Raw genomic sequence first — 25,635 nt, 5'->3', positions numbered from 1 at the left:
TTAATTTTTTTCATATAAATTTTATATTTATTTATTTTTTTAAAGAGATCATATGACGTTTCCGCCATTACAATTACAAACATCATTTCTATTTTTTTTATTTGAATCGTAAGTTTGATTTTTTTTTTTTAAAGAAACTAAACGAAACTTGTCCACCATAAAAAAATAAAAATAAATAAAAAATATTTGCTCCAAAATTACGTCAATTTTTCCTCTCTTGGGAATATGAAATCAAATTAGATTCCCACATTTAAATGTGATTGCTATTTTAGTTCAATACAATCGAAAATTTAATTTTTTTAAATTTTAAAATAAAAATAATATTTTATTTAAAATTTAATTTTTATCTCATTAAAAAATATTATTATGTTGTTTGAGTTTGTTTCTCATTTTGATCGCTCATATATTTAATTTTTTTATTTAATAATTAAATAAGTGATTTTTTAATTTATTGATGTATTTTTTTATTTTTTAAAAATATTTAAATATATTAAAAAATATAAAAAAAAAAGAAAAAATACAAATTTATATTAGACAACACGTCCACCGATCATTGCTGGACGGCAACCATGACTTCATCACATTTCATCTGATCTGATTAACCAAACAACTCTAATTCTGGGAGAAAGTTCTAGAATAGAGAACCAAAAACGAATAACAGAAGAAAAAGTAATTCTTAGAAAAATGGTGTTCAGAGAAAGTTCTAGAATTATAGGAAATGAATAGAATTGCATTTAAAATTGGGCTAAAACTTAGGATCCAAGTGGACTGTTCCTAGTCCCCACACGCTTCGTTCTGTTGACTTGCATCACTTGCCCAATGAACTGCTAGAAGATATCATTTGGACAATTTATATATATTTTTTCTTTATATTTAAATGGAAATAATATATATTGTTAATAATTGTGTCTTTATTTTTAGAGAATGAATATTTGTTTTCAAATGCTTAAAAACAGACAAAATGGATAATTATTAGAAATGGTATAAATTAACAAGTCAACATTTCTCGCAAATTTTCTTATTTAAGCCAAACACAAATATCATTTCATATATATTTATTTTTTTTTAAAATATTTTTTTTATTATATTCTAAATTTTTGAATTAATATAAAACGTGTACAAGTTTTATTTTTATTTTTTAAATCCAAAGATTGAATTCCAAAATAATTGTTTTTTATAATCTTATCCAAATGAGAAAAAAATCCACGCAAACTTGTGGGTATCAAAAAAATAAAAACGAATTTAGAGAATCATTTTGATAATAAATTAAAACTGAGAGGACTAAAGTGCAATCTTCGTTAAGAAGCTAGTTGGAGTTGCTTTTGACTCATTTCCCCTCTATATAAGTAAGGGCCACTGCTTCATCTCTCACTCTCGCTCGCGCTTAGACTTCGTTATAATTCTGTTTGTTCGAGAGTGATATGGATGCATTGTCTCTGAAAGTGCGACCATGGATGAGATTTAATCCGCCGAAAGACCAGCTCATCGACTTCTTCTTGAGGGCAAAGATCACTGGGAATGATGAATTAGTCGACTTCATTCCCGAAGCTCAGTGTTGCAAATGGGAGCCCTGGGAATTGAAAGGTAAGATACTTTCTCCCCATTCTTATCATCAGAGACCCAGATTCATGTTTTATTTTTCCCTGCAAAAGTTTGTGATTCTTTGTTACTCGGGAAATGTAGTCTTCCTCTTTGCGAATTGTTGTTTGGATTTTTTATGTCATTGATTTTGGTTTTTTTTTTTTGTAATTTTTTAATGTTTATTAAAATCTGTTGGAAAAATCATTAACTGGTTAAGTTGATCATATCTGCAGGCTTAACCTTTTGGGATAACTGTTTATTTAACTTGCTCTCGGGAAATTAAATCGGTATGAGAAATGTGACACCAATAAAATCTTTGGCTCTTCCTCAGTATGATCATTTGATTTTCTCATTTGGACCTTGAATTGGTAACTTCATCGTTATTTGTTTGAATTGTTTCGTAATCATATTATTTATAATTTTTTCTTCTTTTTTGTGTTGTTTTAATTTTCTACCTTCTTTTACTGCACATTAACTCTTTGTTTGATAATCCTGCATACTGTGTTTCTGTTTACTAACATTTTTAGCCCTCAGATTTATGCTCAGCCTGTTTAGATTCATGTGGCATACAGACCGCATATTCCGAGTGCTGGTTCTTCTCGCCACTGGATCTGAAGCATCGAAGTGGGAATCGATCGAACCGGGCAACTAATGCTGGGTTTTGGAAAGTGACTGGAAAGGACAAGATAATCATGTCTGACTTGGGAATGATTGGAAAGAAAAAGTATCTGGTATTCTATAGAGGGCGTGGTAAAGGCGAGAAAACAAATTGGAAGATTCATGAATACCATACAACCCTGAAGGACCTTGATGGCACCCATCCCGGTCAGGTTGGTTTAAATGATTGGTTTGTGATATTATTGGCCTCACATTTCTTCTTAATCTCGATTTCTTAGTGGAAATTCCTGTAAGTCTCGTTTTTGTGGATTTAAGACCATATTCCTGCGAAACTTACGTGGAGGTCCTCCTAAAAAGATGAATTATTCAATTAGCAAGGGGTATGGAATCTGTTAAATTTCTACTTAGGGTCAACATAACCAGCGAGTTGAGGACTGTTTCAATTGGTAATTTTAATTTTAAAGAGGAAATCTCTTGGTTTATTAAAACAGCTGCATTGTTCTTTTTATAATAAACGAGGACAAATTCTTCTATTTCATTGTTGCCATAGCTCTAACCTTTCTGATACACATCTATACTTTTTTTTACCATGCAGTTCTGTAGTAACCCAATTCGTAGGTTTGATCAGCCTCATTCACTTTGTTTTGATGAACTTTATGCAGAACGCCTTTGTACTCTGCCGATTATCCTATGAACATGAAAAGAGTATTAAAGATCCAAACATTAATGATGCTGGACCTGCTGTTTCATCATCCGACGTATCCAAATTGTTTCATGAAGAATCAGAGTCTGAGCTACTTCTGGCCTCAGAATTTCCTGCATCAGATGTGGAAGCTACTGCAACACCTGAAAATTATGATGAAACAATATCCGGCACTACAACAGCTGTCAAGTACGATGACAAACATATTAGTGCTCTCGCAGCAGAGAATCAATTGGGAGAACTTAGCACTATCAATGTGAGAAAATAACTGATTTTCAGCTTGAAATTTTTTAATTTTTTTTCTGAAAGTTCAGGACTGCAGCCGGTTTTAAGTGCTCATCTTATCTATTCATATTTCTTTCATCAGGATGATCTGGAAATAGAAGAAATGATCATTGAGCTGCTGCAAAAAGGAGGTGGTGATGCTTTGAAGCCTTCAACTCCACCACACAATAACCCTACTGTTTCATCAGCTACCACAGCTAAGTCTTATTTAGAAAAATTAGAGTCTGTGCTAGATTTGGAATTGGTATCTCCTCAAGAAATTTTTGACAGAAAGACATTGAACACTATACCGCTCAGTAGTTGTAACCAAACTAGTCATGATGCTTGCGCTGCAAGAAATGAAGTGCCTAAAGCAACAGACAGTGAGGTAAGGCATTGAGTTCCTGCAAATCAATAGCTAGTGAGATATTTGTTAAATATCTGATCGTTTATGTTCCTGTATCAGGTTGATTCTAGGTTTGAGGATGGCTTGAGCCTGTTAGAGCTTCAGTCCGAGCCACCAGATGGCACCTATGACCTTGATTATCTCAATGGGAACGTTCCAAATATGTTTGGCAGTCAAAAGAATCTCACTTTGGAGTCTATTAAGGACAATGGATCATGCGGTAGCCTAGATGAAAAATTGGCCAATGCACCGGTAAGTGGAAGCTCTCAAGTACATTTTTTATCAATAGTTGCATGTTGAACCCAGAAACTGTGTTGAGTTGTGTCAATTGCAGCTTGAATGGTTTGACTTGCTAAAATCTTACAGGTAAAACGAATGAGTTTTACATTTCTTATATTTTCAGATTTATTGGTCTTTTGAATCCTAACCTTGCATTGTTCTTGACAGTTTGAGTCAACATTTCAAGATTATGGAGAGAGCAGGAAAAGAAAGACTTCATCAGGGTTGCAAAATTCTGGAGAGAGCAGGAAAAGAAAGGCTTCATCAGGGTTGCAAAATCTGGGATCCCACATGGTATGGATGGAAGGGTCTTCAAATCAGATTGAAGGATCTGATTTTATTTCGAAGAATTAATGACATTCTTCGGAAGATGAGTCTTAACTACAGGCTCAATCCTAAAACCCCATAATCTTCATACTGAATCAAGACAATTAAACTAGTATCCCAAACATCAACATATTTTCCTCAGCTTCTAATACACTTCCATTTCCAACTCCAGTATCTAAACACTATATCACACTATTTTATGAACCCACTCCCAATTCAAGCTTTTACCACCGAACCATAATTCCATGTAAAACCTCCTTGGAAGTTGTTCAAAAAGGTTTTCTCCTGGACATGCATTTCCCTCCAACTGATTTTTAGGTACCTCGCTTCTTTCTTTTTGAATCCCATCCAATGCATAATACTTAAAACAGAGAAGATTCTAGATTCTTTTCAATTACCCGAACTTTTCCCAGCCGTCCAACCAAAACAGTCCACAACCCAAGCGACCTCCAAAACCCTAATGTGTCTTAACAATTTGAATTTCTCCATATCTCTACCATTGAACCTTAACCTAATGATGCCCTAACATGGGTACATCCATGAAACCTCGTAAGTTTCATGTATGATATCATCTTAACGATTATCAGAACCACTGATAATCATATGGATGACGCCATATGAAATGATTCCTAAACCTGCTTAAAATAAGATTCTTATAGTCATAGGGATATTACCAAATCAAATGATTATCCGAAACCTGGTTAGAAAAAAAATCAGGTGTATATAATCATATGAATGATGCTATACCAAATGATTATTTGGACTTGAAAAACAGGCTCTAATCATCATATGGAACCTGATTAGGCAGGGTTCTTCTTCTCCCCACTACATTTGCACAAATTCAGTGTAGTGTGATCTGTGTATTCGATCTGGGATTTTTCTGGTTTTACCTCCTTCCAAGAACTGGTCAAGACTTCATGGAGTAATTCCGCGACAACATTTACAGCGGGCGAAAATGCATCACCACGTAAGTGATCATGGAAGATTAGCAACCATGGAAGATTGACTAAGACGTGTACTTTTGTTAAAGGTACTTTATGTTGCATGTAAATAACGTTGGGTTGTACTTAAGCTATAGACAATATGTAAAAATAAGGTATTGTTCGGTTTGAAGACGGTCTTGTTGGTCATTACGCATGATGACACAAAGTTTATTTTATCTTATACCTTCGAGTGAGGCAAATCTCTTAATGGCTGGGTGCCATTGAAACTGATGCATCGATTACTTTCTTTGTTTTACTTTGGATACAATCTATATCTATGTGGTATCTTGGAAAAATTATTTTTATTAGTTATTACTCACCACCTCACACTTCACATGTTATGAAAAAGTTATTAGTGTGGGGTGTGTAGTGTGAATAGTTGTTGTTTTGTAGCAAAACTCTTTTTTTTAAGTGTTAAATTGTTGGTTTTAAAATTGAGTAATGCTAGAGAGAAGTCATTATAGTAGTGTATATTTTACACTCACTGCATGGTTCCCAATACTCATTAGAGAGATGTGTGGTTTAGATAATGTCACATCATGTGTGTAAAATGAATGTTCTCAATAGTAATTTTTATCTATATTTATTCTTTAAAATTAGTAGGATTATCAACAAGCTAGAGTGGCCTCGTTTTCAAAACAATTAATTTTTGTTGGGTAATTGGGTCAAGTCAAATGCCTAGGATCAAACTGTTGCCTAAGTGATTATTGAGAAATAAATATATAAATTGAGTTCTAAAATACATACATACACATAAACATTAAACATCACACTACTAAAAGTTACCATTGTTAAGAAAATTGACTGTGCCTATTTTATTATCGAAAAAAATAAACGATTAATCCTAATAATAGTTTAGAAATGTTGCTAGGACAAATTTCTAGAAGAGAGAAGAAATAAAAAACCAAATCAAACCAAATTGGTTTATAGAAATGGGGTTAGAAGAAAGTTCTGGAATTTATAGAAAATTGGTTTATAACTTGCAATCCAAGGGACCAAGTGGACTGGATTGGACTGGTTTACACAAGGTTGATTATGCCCCTCTGTTGACTGGCGCACGTGCTCTGTTCAATAGAGGGAGGGTTTGGATTTATAGATGAATTGAGATGATTTGTAAATAGTAAAATAAAATATTATTAAAATATTTTTTTAATATTATTATTATTTTAAAATTTAAAAAGATTAAATTTTTTATTATATTTTATATGAGAATTTGAAAAATTATAATAATAAAATAAAATGAATTGAAATGAAATGAATTTTAAATTCAAAGGACGCCAAAATTTTGGAGATAGAAAATTGTTTTCTTCCATCTCTTTGAATTCGTTTGGTTATATGAGATTAAAAAAAAAAACTATAAAAAAAATTAAATAATTTAAAACTAGTAATTGAATATTTTGAGTTAAGACCTTTATAGAATTTTGAAAAATAAGAGAGAAAAAATTTGAATAAAAAATGATAAAATTAAAAGAGGATTAGAATATAACTTTTGTTTTGAGATTTGAAAAAATTGAATTATTTTTTGTGTTTTATTTAGTAGTTTAGAAAAATTGTAATGATTAGATGAAAATATTAAAAATTTGAAATTGAAAAATGTTTGTATTTAAACTTTGAATGATATTTAGATATTGATATGAGATAGTTTGAAAGGTTTGTAAAACAAAACCAAACCTTAGTGTTGTTTTGGATATTAGGAATATCTTAGAATATTTGTGAATGAGTAATTTTACAGATAACCGTGAAGTGTATAAACGTCGCGTAATCATTTTGAAAAAGAGTGTAGTCTACTATTAGAAAACTAATTTTTTTCAAGTGAGTCTCATATTTTATTCATTTTTTTCAAAACGATTATGCTGCGATTGCAAAATTCATAGTTGTAAATATTTTTTCTCTTTGTTAATAATACTAAAATAGTTTGTGAATAATAATAAAATAGTTTGAGTTAAGATATTTTATCAGGTTGCTAGAAATGAGTAAGGAAAAATTGAATTTGAAAATATCTGAAAATACCTTAGAACAATTGTGTTTCCAAATGGGCCCTTAATCACTATTATCATGGTATCTCTTCACTTGACATCTAATAATTGAATGATATGTATTGAATAATGAATTTTGCTACTCATACACACTACATATCACATTTATTTTTATTTTTTTATTCTTCTTAAATTAATTAAATTCTTCTATTCACAATCTATACACTACATATTTTATAAGTGAAAAAAAAAGTGTGGTCTTTAAGATGATGGGTAAAATTTTTCTTAAATAATAAATAGTTTTCAATTGATTAATATCGCATTAAAATATAATAATAATAATAATAATGATCATGTATATTATTTATCTTTAAAGATTTATTTTGCTATATATATATTTTGGTAAGATAAAACATTTGCTTAAAAAAATCTTTATAATTAAGATAATAATATGCAAAAGTTATCTAAAAAAACTCAAGTTCTAAAGAATTAAATCAAACCCGCGTATTTTAGAGCTATGATACGAAGAACGGAAGAAGCAACAACATATTTGGACACAGAGATGAAATATAGAATTTTTAAAAATTTTAAAACTTTTCATAATTTTATTTTTAAATATTATTCAAATATAAAATAATTCTTAATTTCAAATTTTTAATTTTTCAATTTTTTTCATCTAATTATTACCTAATAATTATTCAAACACAAAAATAATACCATATTTATAAATTTTAAAATAGAACACAAAAATCAATATAATTTTTATAAATTCTAAAAAAATATAATATTAAAAAAATATATCTAAGTAATTTTTAATTTTATATTATTTTAATTCAACTTTTTTTCACTTAATTTTTAAAACATCTTAGATAATGAAATGAGATGAAATGAGATGAGATGAAATGAGATAAAATAATTTTAAATGAGTTGAATAAAATATTATTTTTTAATATTATTACTATTTTAAGATTTAAAAAAAATCAAAATTTTTATTATATTTTATATAAAAATTTTAAAAAATTATAATGATACAATAAAATGAGATGAGATCATCTCTATATCCAAATAAATCCCAAATATTTAAAAAAATATATTATTTTACCCACTCAACTTACCATCTCATTTTGACACTTCACGTAAGACAAAAATGATCTAACGGTTAAAATGAGCGGGCTGCTCTGACGGAGCACAGCTGGGATTAAAATACTGAAATGTCCAAACTAGCCCGTATAAAGTGCAAACGTAACGAATAAGTTTGGTTTTGTATTTTTGTTTTTTGTTTTTGAAATCTGAACTGAACTTGTTCAAGAAGTTAAGGACCGTTTCGAATATTTTGGAGTTTAGCTCCCCTGTATAATAGACCGAGTTGCCAACTGCTTCTTCTCAGTATCGGTCGCTCTTTAGACTTTAGTTCAATTATAGTTCTGTTTGTTCGTGAATGTGATGGATGTGTTGTCTCCGAAATTGCCACTATGGATGAGATTTGATCCACTGGATGACAAGGTCATCGACTTCTTCTTGAGGGCAAAGATCACTGGGAATGTTGATTTAAGTCGACTTCATTCCCGAAGCCCGGAATGGCAAATCGGAGTCCTAGGATTTTGAAAGTAACGTATATTCTCCCATTTCTTGTTATCAAACACCCAGATTCGTGTCTTTTTTTTTTTGGCGATTTGTTGTTGGGATTTTATGTCGTTGATTTTGCTAATTTTTGTATGTTTATTGAACTCTGTTGGAAGAATTCATAGCTGGTTAAGTTGATCATATCTGCAGGCTTAACCTTTTGGGATAACTGTTTGTTTAACTTGCTCTCAAGATATTAAATCGGTGTGAGACCAATAAAATAGCACTGCCTCTGTATGACCATTTGATTTTCTCGTTTGGATCTTGAATTTTTTCCTTTATTGTTATTTGTTTCTTAATCATGTCCTGCATGTTGTGCTCGTGTGTTTTACTCACTTTGGCCCTCAAACTTTGTGCTTAGTCTGGTTTGATTCATGTGGCATAAAGACCAAGTATGAAGAGTGGTGATTCTTCTCGCCACTGGATCTGAAGCATCGGAGTGGGAATCGATCGAGCAGGGCAACCAATGCTGGGTACTGGAAAGTCATTGGTCAGGCTAACAAATCATGTCTGATTCGGGATTGATTGGAAAGAAAAACTTTCTGGTATTCTATAGAGTGCGTTGTCCAGGCAAGAAAACCAATTGGGTATTGCATGAGTAACCCAAAACCCTGAAAGAACTCGATGGCACGCATCCCGATCAGGTGGGTTAAAATGATTGGTTTGTGATATTATTACTGGCTTCACCTTTCTTCTTAATCTTAATTGCTAAGCTGAATTTCGTGCAACATTATTTCGTGTGGATTTGACACTATCTTTCTGCCAACCGTATGTGGGGGGTCCTCTTAGTAAGTTTAATTATTCAATTAGCTAGGGGTGCGGAATCTATTAAATCTGTTAAATTTTTGTTTGGGGTCAGCATAATGAGCGAGTTGAGGATTTATTCATATGTTTCAATTGGTAATTTTAGCTGCCCTTACTCTAAAGAGGAAGTCTGTTGGTTTATTTGTCCAATTAAATTAGAACAGCTGCATTGTTCCTTTTCATAAAAAAAAAAAGAAAGAAGACAAATCCCTCTATTTCATTGTTGTCATAGCTCTAACCTTTCTGATACAAATCTTTACATTTTTAAACCGCACTTTGTAGTAACGCAATGTGTTGGTATTGATCAGCCTGATTCACTTTGTCGATGAACTTTATGCAGAGCGCCTTTGTACTCTGTCATTTATCTTATAAACAAGAAAAAAAGAGTATTAAAGACCCAAACTTTAATGATGCTGGGCCTGCTGTTTCATCTCCCGCCACATCCAAATCTCGTCTTGAAGAATCAGAGTCTGAGCTACTTCTGGTCTCGGTATTCCCAGCATCAGAAGTGCAAGCTACTACGACAAACATTGTAGTGATCATGCTGCGGAGAATCACTTGGGAGAACTTACCACTACCGATGAGAGAAAAGAATTGATAAAACAGTTGTTAATTTTTTTCCGAAAGTTTAGAAGTGCAGTCGATTAATTAAGTACTTATCTTATCTATTCATTTTTTTTTTTTTCATTAGGATGATCTACAACTAGAAGCATAAAAAATGACCTTTGAGCTGCAGCATATAGTAGTTTGTGAAATTTTGACACCCTCAACTTCACCACACAATACCCTTACTACATGATCCATTGACCTTAATAGAGACCAAAGTGAGATTCTTTTGACTGATAAACATATTTTGAATGTACTCACTACGAAAATCAAGTGTTGAATGTACTCATAGCCATATGCGGCGGGCTCACTAGCACCATACTGAAAATACGTCCAACAATGATTGTTGTTCAAGTCATAGCATATGGCTATGAGTTTTCAAATTTAACACTTGATTTTTCTAGTGAGTACATTCAAAATAAGTTTCAGTCAAAAGAATCTTACTTTGTTTTCTATTAAGGTCAATGGATCATGCAGTAAGGGTATTGTGTGGTGAAGTTGAGGGTGTCAAAACTTCACAAGCTACAATTTGCTGCAGCTCAAAGGTCATTTTTTATGCTTCTAGTTGCAGATCATCTTGATGAAAAAAAAATGAATAGATAAAGATAAGTACTTAATTAATCAACTGCACTGGCCCGATGAAAAAAAAAATGTGGATTTGAACCGTGCCACATACAATGGACTGGCCCAACGAGAACGTTAGGAATTTAAGGGGTGTAGATTGTGATACCCCATATGATAAGAATAAGTGTAGGTGATGTATGAGATTTCACATTGTTTGAGAATGAGAAGTTCTTGCTCTTTATAAAGTTTCAATGGGGATCCAATTATATCATTGACTAGTCCTTTTGAAGTATAGGCTATGTGGTTTGGGCCTTCCATTAAGGCGTTTCAACACATATGGCTATGATTTCCCAATTTTAGAACTTGATTATGTTAATGAGAGGTGCTTTAATGATTGAGAACGCAATAGAGATGCATTTTGGAAGTTTTTTATAAGCACTCTACTTAGCTAGTTCTCTGCTATTGTACTGAAGGGTGGGGCTGTAAACGAGTTATTGTCTTTGTTTTTCTAAGTTTTAGAATGTATTAGGTGTTTCTTGTGTATACTTCCTGTGTACTTGGGCTTTGCCTATTACATTGTGCTTAATAAAGTTATTACTTATAAAAAAAAATAAAATTAGAACTTTGCAAATACATTTGGCAGTCAAAAGAATCTCACTTTGGTGGACAATGGATCATGCAGTGGCCCAGATACAAAAATGGCCAACCCACTGGTAAATGGGTGCTCTCAAGTACTTTTTTGGTTGATAGTTGCAAGTTGAACCCATAAACTGTGTTGAGTTGTGTCAATTGCAGCTTGAATGGTGTGGGTTGCAAAAAACTTACAGTTAAACTGAATGAGTTTTATATGAATTATATTTTTCAGATTTATTGGTCTTTTGAATCCTAACCTTGCATTGTTCTTGACAGTTTGAGTCAACATTTCAAGATTCTAAAGAAATCAGCAATAGAAAGGCTTCATCAGGGTTGCTAAATTTGGAATTCCACATGGTATGTATGGGAGGGTCTTCAAATCAGATCGAAGGATCAGATTGTAGTCCAAAGAATTATTGACATTCTTCACTAGATGAGTGGCTCAAATTCTCATAATCTTCATACTTATGCAAGACAATTATTTCCCAACTAGTATCCCAAACCTCAATATATTTTGCTCAGTTTCTATTTCACTTCCATTTCCAACTCCAAGATCTAAACACCATATCAACACTATTTTATGAAGCCACTGCCAATTCCAGGTTTTACCATCGAAACATAATTCCATGTGCAACCTCCTTGGAAGTTGTTCAAAAAGGTTTTCTCCTGGACATGCATTTCTCTCCAACCAATTTCTAGAAACCTAGCCTCTTTCTTTTCGAATCTCATCCAACGCATAATACTTAAAACAGAGAAATTCCAGACTCGTTACCATCTAAAATTCTTTTCGATTACCCAAATTTTTCCCAGCTGTCCAATAACTCAAGCACAAACTCAATATCCCAAATCCTTTTTCTCATGTTGATGAGTCTCAGACTCGACAAATATACCAGCCAAAACAGTCCACGAGCCAAGCATCCTCCAAAAACATAATGTATCCAATAATTTGAATTTCTCTACATCTCTGCCATCGAGCAATAACCTAATGATGCCCTAAAAAAGGGTACGTCCATGAAGTTTCACGTATGATATCATGCTGAACGATTATTAGGGGAAGATTAGCAGGCGTGGAAGATTGATTAAGACGTGTACTTTTGTTTAACCTACTTTTTTATCTTGCATGTAAATAACTTTGGTTTGTAATTGAATTATAGACAATCTGTGAGATAATGTTGTGTTTGGTTTGAAGGCAATTCTCTTAGTACGCATAAAGACATGAAATTCTTATATTTGTAATTTAAGAGTTTAGGATAATTGAGGGAAGATCTCTTAATGCCTGGGTGCCATTGAAGTTGATGCATCGATTACTTTCTTTGTTTTACTTAAGACACAATCTAAATCAATATGGTATACTTGTTTCCATTTACAAAATTATCCCCTGCCATGGTGGTAAGGATCTTCCAATTATTCAAGGCTCTATGGGAATAAACTTTTCGATCGTTCAACAAATCTACAAAACAGAAGATTGATATAAAAAATAAAAAATAAAACAATAAGAAATATATATATATATATATAGGAAGTCGAACAAAACAAAAAATCCACATCGTCTAGTCTACAACAAACATGGCAGATTGGAACTACAAATTAGTAAAAATAAAAAACATCTGAAACATCTACCATAAACTCGGACAAATAAAATCCTTATAAACAAATAAGGTTAACTTGTGGTTTTCGCTAAATCACGTAAGCAAAAATTGGGGATAAAGACATTTTATACCCTCAAGCTACCAATACGGACGGTTACTAAAACTCACGTATTACAACTTTAAACTCTTAAAAACTGCCACTTTACACCATCTACTAAGGTTTTACCGTCAAAATTTTGACATGTCACCTCATTTTTATTGATTCCAACGACCATATTAATTTGAATTGAGTGTCAAGTATAGGAAAATTTGTCTGTTTAAGGGTGCAATGCGTTAAGTTTTGATAGTTTGGGTTGAAAAATGTAAATATCTAAAGTTTAAAGGCCAAAACAAAAATAGTTTTGATGGAATTGATAATGCAGCATGTTGATTTATCTTGGAAGTAAAATACCAAATAGCTCAAAAGACAAAAATATGTAACCTTCCAATATATAATTTTTTTTAAAGAAAAAAAAAAAGAACCAATTTGATGGTGCCTTTTTTTTTTTTTTTGAATAAAAAAATATTTCCTTCATTGAACAATCAGTAACATTTCAATCATTACAATATTTTTCAGTAAGAATTGAATTAGCAATCTGTAAAAGGCCTTCTTGTATCCACACCCTCTCCTCAGAAAAAAGAAAAAGCTAATTTTGCAAGCTTATGTGCTAAATTGTTTGCTTCTCTGTAGTCTGTACACAAACCTAACACTCCATCTTGAATTCCCAACAAGGATCCTTCCGAGTGTCCTCTATGAGAACCCCATAATCTGCCCACACTTATTCACTATTGTTTAATGCCTTTTTTCATTGTATGCTACTTTAGACAGCACCATTATCTCTGGAAAATCATCATAACACACATTTTATGCGCTACATTTCGGTTTGGGGTTCATATTTACCATTTATTAGGTTTTTTTCCTCTCTTCGAAAAGCATACTCGTTCAGTGTTTAATGTGCATTCCCGAGCAGAGGAGGTCCTCGGCTCAGATCTAAAAGGGATGGTATGTGACGTAACTAAAGCTGGGTACTTGCTACTTGGGTGGAAATCGATTTTGGACACGTTTATGCAAAGAAGAGTATGCGTTGACGTGGCAATTTCCAAACCTAATTTGCCACCATATTTATTTCATAGGGCCTCTCTACCGGGATCGATGGTGTGCTTCGATTGTGAATGGAAAGTTAAAAAAGGTTTTAAATCCGACGTGTAAGAAATCCAAAACCTCCTTTTTGTAGATTGAGGTTGCGTTTGGATGTTGAAATGAGTTGAGTTGAGTTGAGTTGAGTTGAGATAATAAAATATTGTTAGAATATTATTTATTATTTATTATTATTATTTTAGGATTTGAAAAAATTGAATTATTTATTATATTTTGTATTGGAATTTAAAAAAGTTGTAATGATGAATTGAGATTAGTTGAGAGGAATTTTAATTCCAAACGTACCTTGAGGCTCGGTTTGTGTATCGTTTGGATATATAAATTTATTTTATCTCATTTTATTATTATAATTTTTTTAAAATTTTTACATAAAATATAATAAATAATTTAATTCTTTTAAATTTTAAAATAATAATAATATTAAAAATTATATTATAATAACATTTTATTTAATTTTTAATAAAATATTTCATTTCATCTGAATTTCGTAATCAAACAATATGTGAAAATTTACGCCAAACATTTGGCATGCCTTTGGCATCCCATTATAATCTTTATCTGTAGAATAATGTTACATACAGTTGTGGAATGTATAAATATCGTACAATTATTTTGAAAAAATGTAAGATTTATTATTAAAAAATTAATTTTTTTATAAATCTTATATTTATTTATTTTTTTAAAACGACTGTATGATACTTACACACTCACAATTACAAACATAATTTCTCTTATCTGTAAAGGTGATGGTGACTTTGTTTGCTCTTGCTAAAATATCGGAAAGAGAAATAAGTAAACGGCTGGAATTTGTCCAGTTTTTTTTATTTTTTTTTTCAATAAATAATGTGGCAGCGACACATCAGCACCGGAATACCGCGTTTTTAAAGCGTATAGATAGCCGGACTCGTGTTATAATAGAAAGAGCAATATTACGTACGATTTTTATTTGAAAACTGTACGGGTAAGTTTAATTAATTTTTTTTTAATTTTATTTTAAAATTATAATAATATTTTATTTAGTTAGTGAAGGGTTTGCACATGCAGTGATTCAGCCCATCAGTTCTTTGAAAATGTCTTCAAAACCAAACAAAGAGCGTTCCATTGTATCTATACGTCGTTTTGATCCCGGAATAATCACGTTCCAAACAAAAAGCGTTCCATCCCGGAATAATCACGTTTTGATCTCCATTGTTTAATTTCAAGTAAGCAAGGTTCAAACCTTTAAGTTCGATCCAATACTTTTAATACCATTCTAATAGGTAATAACTCATAAGAAATGACAGCATTAAAAATAAATAATGATTAATATACTTATAATTTTTTATACATTCATATTTTAAGAAAAGAAAATTCTATTTATAAATTGGTATGATAATATACTTAACAAAATATTTACACAATATAATTTGATTTAAAAAAAAATTCTTAAAATTTAAATTTTATCAATCAAATTTTATGATATAAATAACGTATCAATTTGTAAATAATAAAAAAATTTGAAATAATATTACTCTCATTATAGTTGTATAAACACTCTCATTATCTATCTATATATATAAAGCGTCTATGAGACGGAAAACCTTGTTTTAACGTTTTTTTTTTTTTTTTTTTTCCAGTTAAAGTTAACGCCAAGTTCACATCGTATCATCGTCTCCATCACGAACCATTGCCTCAATTTCCAAAACTTTTATCTCGGGTTTGCATCGTTGGGTTTTGCAGTCTCTCTCTCGCGCTCGCACACACACACTAGCTGTGTTTCTGCTTTAAACTCAAGCTCAAAGAAAAAAATACTAAAAAAAACACAACCGCACCACCACTTGGATGTCTCTCTCTCTATCCACTAAGGTGATTAGAATAATGAAAGAATTTCTAACTGGGTTCACGCACATAGAGAATACTTTGAATGAATGTTGAATGGGAACTGGTAAAGGAACTGCTACTGGCTGCCTAGAACTGAAGCTGGCCTTTAGCTAGCTGACCATGTTCCATAAGTCTATACTGGCTTCGGATTCTTAAGATTAGGGAAAAATGGGAGCTTTTGGTTTGAATGCAGAATTTGTCTTCATTTGATAAGTGGGCCCTCTTCTTCTTGCAAGTGCAGGAGCGGTGTCGGCTCAAGCAGTAAGTAGGTGGAGCTCTTAGTGCTTGGTGTTGGGGTATATGTGGAGACTGGTTTGGAGCTGAAAAAGTGTTTGCTGAAAGTTGGCTCGAGCCAAGTTCGCTCGACAGACCGCTCGAGCGAAGGCAAGTCAGAGAGGTTCGCTCAAGTCTCGCTCAACACTCCGCTCGAGCAAGACACAAACCCTAGTGTTCGCTTGACACTCCGCTCGAGTCGAGCTCGACAGTCCGCTCGAGCGAAGTACGCAGATTTTGCCAAATTAGGGTTTCCAGCGCCACTCACTATATATATGTCATATTAGACTTGTGTTGAACGGTCAGAAGCATATTTTGAGAGAGAACAATTGTCTTGTAAGTGCATATTGTGTGAGAGAGCAAAAGCCCTAGAGAGTGTGAGTTGAGATTGAGTGATTGTAATCTCCTCTGGTTAATAAGATTTCTGCAGCTTCTGTGGACGTAGGCAATTTGCCAAACCACGTAAATACTGTGTCGTGTTCTTGATTGTGTTGCTTTTACTTTATTTGTCATCGTTGGTGTGTGTACTTTGCATAGTATTTCACAACACTTGGTCCCTTCCTTGGTTGGCTACCTCAGTAGGTCCTTCTTTGGCATGAGCTGTAGCGTAGGCACAAGAAGTAGGAGGATAGGACACCATTTTTATATGAGGAGAAAGATGAAATCGAAGAAGAAGAAGAAAAAGCAGTAGACGGCGCGCAGAGGAAAAGAAATAAAGCCCTAAGGGCTATGGCCAAAATGACGCCGTTTAGAGAGAAAGGGAGGACTGGGCTGCAGGCTACGGGCTTGGCTTCAAATCCGAATGGGCTGGGCCCAAAAGAGAATAAAACACATTAAAACAAGCCTAATCTGAAAAAGAAGGGTAAAAAAAAAAACATTAAAATAAGAAAATAAATTTCACAACTTAGTAATCCTAAGTATTAGAATTTTATAAACAGAATCACAATAGTGAAATATTCTCAATGAGGTTATACAGTTATCCAACAAAATATATAGGAAAAAAGGGAAAATAAATCCCATTTGGTCCAAAACACGCCATTAAATATCATCATTTTGATGATGCAAACTCAATCATTTTGTTAAAGTATTAATTATAGTAGTTAATTTGTTTGATAAAGTTTATTTGTAATATTCTATTAATTATATTACTTGTATAAAAGTTGAAGCAATGTCTTCTAAGTTATATATGTCATTAATTATTTTTACAAATTTAATAAAAAATATATTATTTTTATAAAATAACTATTTAATCTAACTAAGTAAACGTGCTTTTACACGTTATTTTGACTTAGTACTTGTATAAATGACAGTAAAAAGATTTATCACATCAGTTGACAGTTGGTTATTATTTGCTCGTCATTATTGGAAAAAAATAACTATAACACTATGTTCAAAATAATGTTGTTATGTCGTTTTATTTTAACTGTTTATATATTTAATTTATTTTTTTATTTTCTATTTAAGAAAGTAATTATTAACTAACTTATTGATATACTTTTTTATTTTTTAAAAATATTTAAATATATTAAAAAAATATAAAAGCAATAAAAAAGAATAAAATTTGTATTAATTAGCACGTACAGTCAAAACTGGCGGCACAATAGCATCCACAAGCTCAAATGGAAAGAAAGGATGATATGACGACAAACGGACTTCTAACTAAAGTGCAAGCTTCATCAAGAAGTTAGGGGCCTGATTTGTAAACGCGGCTCGACTTTATATATATCCACACAAGTGACAATGGTCAAGAGTCAAGACCACACCACTTCCACACATCTTTCCTCTCTTCCTTTCCTTCCTTAATTCCTCACTTTCTGCAGCTGGTGTTTGTGTGAGTGATGGGTGAATTGCCTCCAAACCTGAAACAATGGATGAGATTCAGTCCCTCGGACGAGAAGGTCATGGATTTCTTGAGGTCCAAAATCACTGGGAATGATCGTGAAGTTGACTTCATTTACGAAGCCCAGAATTGCGGATGGGAACCCTGGGATTTGAGAAGTACGTATCTCACTATTCTGGGTGAATTTGTCCGTATTTCAAGCACTTTCTTTATTATTACAAACCCAGATTCATGGTTTTTATTTTTTTCTGCAGAAGTTTTTGATTCTTTGGCAGTACTTCGACCTGAAAAGTAGGAAAACTTAAATCTTTTTTTATGTTTATTTTTGGGAATTGTTGTTAGGATGTTCTGTCAAAGATTTTACTAATTTATGTTTATAGAACCCAGTTAGAAGACTGATTTAAGTTGATCACATCTTCAGGCTTAACTTTTCTCAGGATAAACTGTTAATTCAACATGAATATGAATATATTTTGCATGAATGACTATTAATAATCAAGTTTTCACTGTCAATTACTGTTGCGATCAACAAGAACGATGGAAGGATACGATTTAAAGGACGATGAATATGAATTTTGGTGAAATAGATGAACTTATTTAGTACTTCTTCACTCACTTCGGTTCGGTCCGCCTTGAATTTGCAACTATTAATGTTTCTTTTGAGTTTCTTAGTACTCTTTCACCCCTTCTAGTTTGTTTTGATTATAAAATGTGAAGAGACATGGATCGATATGTATAGGAGCCATATATAGTCTGCTAAAAGTGTTCTACTTCTACTACATGTCTTTGGCCCTCAAGATTTGTGCCTATTCTGGTGGTATATATGCGGCATAAAGCTGGATTATCCAGAGTGGTGGCTCTTCTTGCCACAGGATCGGAATGGGAAGCGATCAAAAAGGTCAACCAATGCTGGATTCTGGAAAGTGACGGGTCAGCCAAAGAAAATCATGTCGGACTCAGGATTGATCGGCAAGAAAAACTTTCTGGTATTCTATACAGGGACTCGTCCAGGCAATATAACCCATTGGGTAATGCACGAGTACTGCACAACCCTGAAGGAACTCGATGGCACCCTCCCCGGTCAGGTTAGTTTCTGGTTTTTGGTCTCTAGTTTGTTTTTTTCTTTTTTTTAAAAAAAACACTAGTTGTAGATCTGCATTGAGGAGTAAAGGAAGGGTTTAATTAGTGTACATGCATGGACCCTTATCAGATGTAAAAATACTGGGTAAAAATACTGTTCATATCAGATGTATGTATACAAATTATTTTGCATAACCAAGAAGATGGGTGGAGAGGCTGAGCAGGACAGTGAATTGGTTCAATGACAAAAGGGGTCGAGTTCATAATCCCTGACAATGGTGCGTGGGGAAGGGCTGTCGTCCACCAATATTTCATTCCATCTGAGGGATTCCAGAATCTAGGCGGCAATGAAGTACCTGATTGAGTCAAGCGCAGCTGCACCAAGGCCTTTATATCATTAGGCCCATCTGAGGGTCCCATGCAAAGTAGCCGAGGCGGCAGGAGAAGTGGACGTGGAGGAGGGAGGATGCAGGGGTTATGGTGGGAGTTGTTACAAGCGTGGTGAAATTGTGAGGGACTGTTATAATAAGAGCGGACGCCGTTTTGGGAAATTGGATTGGCTTGATCTCTTATAGAAAAATTAATCTAGGAGGTAAGAAAATCTAATAACTTAAATACAATTTTAGGTTTTTAATAAATTGTATATATTTATATTTAATATATTTATTTATATAAATATTCAGCTGCACCAAGGCCCTTGATATCATTAGGCCCATCTGAGGGTCCTATGCAAACTAGCCGAGGCGGCAGGAGAAGTGGACGTGGAGGAGGGAGGATGCCAGGGGTTATGGTGGGAGTTGTTACAAGTGTGGTGAAATTGTGAGGGACTGTTATAATAAGAGCGGATGCCGCTTTAGGAAATTGGATTGGCTTGATCTCTTATATAAAAATTAATGTAGGAGGTTAAGACAATTTAATAACTTAAATATAATTTCAAGTTTTCAATAAATTGTATATATTTATATATAATATATTTATTTATATAAATATTTAAATTTTATTTTTTATATATAGCAGAGCGGGAGGCGGGGCTTTGTTGGAATCAGCCAAACCCAACCCCGTCCCTGCCCTCGCTAGACATTCTCCCTACAAGGTGGGGCCCCTGCCCCTGTATGGATTCCGGACAATGCGTGGTAGAAGGATGCAGGCTCCTGCTCAGTGTTTCAAATATCGTACTGTACAAGCCCAGTGGCGAGTAAATGTATTATATATATTTCGTACCGGTCTATATTTTGGTTTAAAAATAAAAACCCTAAAAAATAGACCAAGCATGGGTCGGCAGACTAAAAGAACATTCCCCTATGCTTCTTATAAATTTTTCTATAATTTGGCTAAAAAACATATTTCCTAAAATTTTCTTTTAAATTTTACTTATTTTTAAAAAACTTTTTATGTCTCACTCTCTCTTCTTTCTCTATTTTATTAAAATAATATTTTTTTATTTTTTTATTATTTTTTTTCTCCCTCTTCCTTTTATATTCTTTTAAAATATAAATTTAGAAAAAAAAAATCAAAAGAATGATTTAGGATGTGTACAGCACATCCTAAAATCAAAAGTTACGATAGGGAATTTGATGCTTTTTTCCTATAATTTAACTAACGATCACATATGAGAAAGCGGATGGGAATGATGCTCTAAGATTAATAAAAGCAAAAGCAAATCCCTATTTTACATACCAATTCGGGAATCAAATCCACCAAAAGCGATCACAGAGATTTATCTTAATTTGAGCATATGTGCTTGAAATCTATTATGAATTTATGGGAATGTTGCTATCATCCATAAGCCATAATTAGTGTTTAAAGACAAAAGATTTATATATATATATATATAAACCAACAAAATTTTAAAAACTGAAAATTAAAACATAAAAAAATTGAAAAAAATATGTATACATATTATGACGAGAAATTTTGAAGATCATGTAAATGCAACATGTCTCTTTTATTGAAATGAATCTTAGACATAAGTTATGTGCTAACTCCCCGATTCACTTTATGCAGAAACCCTTCGTACTCTGTCGTTTATCTTATAAACAGAAAAAGAGCGTCACAGATCCAAAGTTTAATTTTGCCGGAACTGCTGTTTCCTCTCCTACCACAGCATTCGAAGTTCAAGCTGAAGCTACTACAACACCTCAGATTTTTAATGAAACAATATCTACCACAACACCTGTGGATTGTGGTGACATATGTTTTTGGGCTCACGCTGCAGAAAATCAATTGGGAGAAGATGCAGCTACCGAGGTGAGAATGGATTTCAGTTTCAGCTTCAACCTTCTATTTCTTAAAATTTTGAAGTCGCAGTCAATTAATTTAAGCACTTCACTTTTTCGTTTATATTTCCTTCCCGCAGGAGGATCTGAACCTAGAAATGATCTCCGAGCTGCTGCAAAATCCTGTTGATTTTGAAATTTTGACCCCCTCATCGACTTCACTACTCAACAGATCTACTGCTGCAAAATCATTTGAAGAATGCTTCTTCGAGTCTGAGATAGCTTCGGCATTGGCATCTCCCGAAATTTTCCCTAAACTAAACTTCGATTGCACAACATCAAACGCCATGCCACTCGGTAATTGTAACCATGTAAGCTATAATGCTTATATTTCAAAAAGTGAAGTTTGATAATGTAACAAGCTGCACGTTGAGTTGAATTGAGTTGAGATAATAAAATATTATAAGATAATATTTTATTATTATTTTAAGATTTAAAAATATTAAATTATTTATTATATTTTATATTAAAATATGAAAAAATTATAACGATGAGTTGAGATAAATTGAAATTATTATAAAATACAATAACTTCTTGTTTGAATCCAATTAACTACCTATCCACTTCGTTGATAAGTCAACACGAGGAATCTCACGGAAGCAACAGCCACTTAGCCAGTAAGAGCACTCCGATGGATGTTCTATAATATAAAATTCTTTAAAATACGAAGAAATTTGTTTAAAAATGACCTAGAGGTTGTATTTTATCTTCATTTTCCTTTGAAAATTAAGGATGAAGACGTTTCATAGGGCGTGTACAAAGCCCTTTGTACACTACATATACACACACCCTCTCACCACTGTTCTGTACTGTATATGTAGTGAATTTTTAATTTTGCCCCCGTCCTCCATTTCGGTCAATGCGATGTCACCCCGTTGCAACCTCTCTTCTGAGTTCTCTCCCATTAAACCCACCGTCTCACCGCTGTTTGTGAAGCACACTGAACACATGCCGGATGAAATTGATTAAATGGTAAGTGCTCCTGTAACTCTTACAATCTATGTTGAAATGGGTTTGGCCGACCAACATCACAATATAAATTTGCACAGGATGTACCGTGAAAGAGATTGAGATATTGGAAGATGTGGAACACCCAGTTATTGGTGTCAATGGCAGCGATTTGAAATTGGAGAATGGAGAAGATGTGGCAGGCTTGGATGGTGTATAATTACTATTTACACCACATCCGGTGTGAAGATTTTTCTTTCTGTCAAAGTTGCGGGTCCAGTGGATGTTTGGATGCTGTCATGCTGAGAAGTGAGAATATTTGGAGAATAGTTATATATCTTCCAGCAAAATGATCTGCAACAAGAAGAAGCATTGGATGTCGAAGGAATGTTTGGATGCCAAAGGAATCTATTACTTTGGTCTCCATTTAGGACTGGAAAGAGGCCAATGAACTGGTAAGTGGCAGCTCTCAACTACTTTTTATTGATAGTTGCTAGTTGAGCCCAGAAATTTTGTGTTGGGTTGTCTCAATTTGCGGCTTGAATGGCGTGAGTTGCTATAATCTTCTGCGGGTACATTTAATTGAAGAGTACTGCTACAGCCCCGCTCTCTCTCCCGCTCTTGGTCCCATTCAGTGTAAAATATAATATTTTTTTATTTTTATTTTTTTATATATATATATTTTTTTAACACTATAAAATATTTTTTAAAAAAATAAAAAAATTATAATATTATTAAAAAATATTTACTTAATTATTAAATAAAAAAAATATTAAAAAATAAAAAATATATAACGAGACCAGGAACGGTGAGAGTAACATTATTCTCAATTGAATGAGTTTTGTTTGCCTTATATTTTCAGATTTATTGCTCTTTTGAAACCAAACCTTGCACCGTTCTTGACAATTTTGAGTCATATTTTAAGATTTCTGAAGTGATCGGAAAAGCAAAAAAGCAGGCCTTCAACTGGGTTGTTAAGTCCGGAATCCTGCGTCGTAGTACCACCGTTGAAAGGTACTTCAAATCAGATCGATCTGATCATTGCAACAGGATGATTGACATTGTTTGATTGACAATCTGATCCCAGAAGGCTGGTTTAGACGTATCAAATTAAACTATCTTATTTTATTTTATTTTATTTTATTTTATTATTATAATTTTATTAAACTTTTACACTAAATATAATAAAAAATTAACTTTTTTAAATCTAAAAATAAAAATAATATAAAAATAATATTTTATTCAACTTTTAACAAAACATCTTATCTTATTTTATTTAAAATGCATAATCAAACTAGACCATAACTACCGGTTCAATCCTACAATCCCAAGATCTTCAAGTATTTTCAAAACAATTATTTCCCTAGTATCCCAAATCTCAACATATTTCGTTCAGTTACTAAATAACTTCCATTTAATCTCAGTATCTAACACCATATCAACACTATTTTTTAAGCAACTGCCAATTCTAGGTTTTGCCATTTTACCATAAGTCCATGTGAAGACTCACTAGCTCCCTTCTCTCTCTAGTCTATCTAAAGTCTCTCCACAAATTCGGCTAGAGGGGGTGGGAGCTTCGGCTCCCTTCCCCCTCCCTCCCTCTTTCCCCCCTCCCTCCTCCTTTGTGTAATGGTTCGTTTTGTATTTTTATATTTTTTCAAGCCAAATAAGGGAGAATCGCAAATCTGGAAGCTTCTGGCAACCACAAACCAACACGCACCCCTCCATGGTGTTGCCCAGCCGCCGATATTCAAGACCACCGAATACGGCACCAAACGGAACGACGAGTGGCTTGCAAGCGCAGGTTGAAGTTCTCGGAGATGTTCGGCGAGTGGCTCTCACGCGGCAACAGGAAGCCCTTTGTCGAAGCCATGCGCGGCACGGCGCTTCTGGAGCCTGTGAATTCGGGACTTCCAAGATCGGCCGTCGATTTTCCTCCCAGAGTGGTGCATGTACTACACGCACCACAGCAGCCTCTTGGTGCATTGTTTTTCCAGTTTTGCGCATTGTTCCCCATTGTATTTTATTTTGTGTCCTATCTTTACTTTTTAGAAAAATAAAAATCCAAAAAAATAGTACCGTTGGACTTTAGTCCGAATGGAGTGGTCCCCCCTACTTGGCCGTGCTTATGGTGGGGTTGGTACTCCATACTCTGCTTAGTCGGGGTATGGAGTTTTGTTAACTCTATCTTGGATAGAGTTGTGCACGACAAATCTCTTAGACTTAGAATTTTAGAGATTTGTCGTCTGGATTAGACCATGTCAGTTACAGAAGTGTACTAAGAAGCTATTAATGTTCGTAACTGACTTGTTTTTAAGTCAAATTTGTATGTCCTCTATTATGAATGGAACGTGGTCCATTATTTAAAAAAAAAAAAAAAAGTTCCATGTGAAAGCTCCTTGGAAGTTGTTCAAAAAGGTTTTCTCCTGGACATGCATTTCTGGCCTCCAATAAATTTCTAGAAACCTCGCCTCTTTCTTTTTGAATCCCATCCAATGGATAATACTCAAAACAGACAGATTCTAAATTCTAATATTCCGCCTATACCTCCATGTGCCCAGACTCATTATAATATAAAACCCTTTTTAATTGTTGGAATTTTCCCCAATTGTCAAGAACTGAAGCACAAAACTCAATAACCCAAATCATTTTTTATCATGTTGAAGAGTCTTATGTTGGAGGAGAAAAACTGATATTCTATTCTATAGGGAAGAGAGGAGAGACTATTTCTGAAATTTCTCTAAGTGAATTACTTCTCAAGTGGCTTGTTTTGTGCCAATACATACATGGGTATTTATAGGCTTGTAGATTCACCTAGCATTTACTCTAATACATGAACTTCCCTAGTACACGAATACCCAAGTACATGAATACCCCAAATACATGAATCTCCAAATACATGAATCTCTAAATACATGAATTACTTCTTCCAAGAAGAACCTAGACTCTAGTTCATGAATATACTAAAAGATAACTTTGTTTAAGTTTATTATTCAACACCCACCTTTAAACTTAATTATTGGTAACTTCGAGTAACATCCGCAACTTGTTAAAAGTATCATACTTGAGAGGCTTTGTAAAAATATCTGCAACTTGATCATGGGTCTTCACAAATTTGACTTGTACTTCATTCTTGACAATGCATTCTCGAAGAAAATGAAATCTTGTATCAATATGTTTGCTTCTATCATGAAAAACCGAATT

The 25,635-nt window shown here is 33.2% G+C and overlaps 2 protein-coding genes and 2 long non-coding RNA genes across 10 annotated transcripts; all 4 read left to right on the top strand.

Moving 5' to 3' along the window:
- Window positions 1-1,383: 1,383 nt before the first annotated feature.
- On the top strand, window positions 1,384-12,620 carry LOC109006142 (NAC domain-containing protein 91-like). Of its 4 annotated transcripts, XM_035684554.1 has the most exons (7): window positions 1,384-1,584; window positions 2,116-2,411; window positions 2,862-3,158; window positions 3,270-3,554; window positions 3,633-3,824; window positions 4,020-4,163; window positions 4,239-5,438. In XM_035684554.1, exons 1-7 carry the CDS (start codon window positions 1,422-1,424, stop codon window positions 4,248-4,250), a joined length of 1,389 nt encoding a protein of 462 aa, XP_035540447.1. In that variant the 5' UTR covers window positions 1,384-1,421; the 3' UTR covers window positions 4,251-5,438. The 4 variants fall into 4 exon arrangements, with proteins under 4 accessions (XP_035540447.1, XP_035540448.1, XP_035540446.1 ...); XM_035684555.1 differs by lacking the exons at window positions 4,020-4,163; window positions 4,239-5,438 and adding an exon at window positions 11,644-12,620; XM_035684553.1 differs by having other exon boundaries at window positions 2,128-2,411; window positions 4,020-5,438.
- Window positions 8,456-10,821, top strand: LOC109006144. Of its 2 annotated transcripts, XR_001998605.2 has the most exons (3): window positions 8,461-8,744; window positions 9,122-9,404; window positions 9,905-10,821. It is a non-coding gene; the product is annotated as an uncharacterized LOC109006144 (long non-coding RNA). The 2 variants fall into 2 exon arrangements; XR_001998604.2 differs by having other exon boundaries at window positions 8,456-9,404.
- A 5,364-nt stretch (window positions 12,621-17,984) lies between the features above and the next one.
- LOC109006143 (protein NTM1-like 9) lies at window positions 17,985-21,862 on the top strand. Of its 3 annotated transcripts, XM_018985332.2 has the most exons (4): window positions 17,985-18,285; window positions 18,926-19,212; window positions 21,212-21,454; window positions 21,564-21,862. In XM_018985332.2, the coding sequence occupies exons 1-4, from the start codon at window positions 18,126-18,128 to the stop codon at window positions 21,831-21,833; spliced, it is 960 nt and encodes a 319-aa protein (XP_018840877.1). In that variant the 5' UTR covers window positions 17,985-18,125; the 3' UTR covers window positions 21,834-21,862. The 3 variants fall into 3 exon arrangements, 1 of the variants encoding a protein (XP_018840877.1); XR_004798079.1 differs by lacking the exons at window positions 21,212-21,454; window positions 21,564-21,862 and adding an exon at window positions 19,891-20,169 and having other exon boundaries at window positions 17,990-18,285; window positions 19,000-19,799; XR_004798078.1 differs by lacking the exons at window positions 21,212-21,454; window positions 21,564-21,862 and adding an exon at window positions 19,891-20,167 and having other exon boundaries at window positions 17,992-18,285; window positions 18,926-19,799.
- Window positions 21,863-22,025: 163 nt separating this feature from the next.
- Window positions 22,026-24,759, top strand: LOC118344295. Its single transcript, XR_004798067.1, has 3 exons — window positions 22,026-22,455; window positions 22,533-22,886; window positions 24,094-24,759. It is a non-coding gene; the product is annotated as an uncharacterized LOC118344295 (long non-coding RNA).
- The last annotated feature ends 876 nt before the right edge of the window (window positions 24,760-25,635 follow it).

This window comes from Juglans regia, chromosome 13, assembly GCF_001411555.2.
Source record: "Juglans regia cultivar Chandler chromosome 13, Walnut 2.0, whole genome shotgun sequence".
Taxonomy (NCBI): Eukaryota; Viridiplantae; Streptophyta; class Magnoliopsida; order Fagales; family Juglandaceae; genus Juglans; species Juglans regia.
The sequence above is the reverse complement of the archived record's forward strand: the minus strand, read 5'-3'. Positions and strand labels throughout refer to the sequence as shown.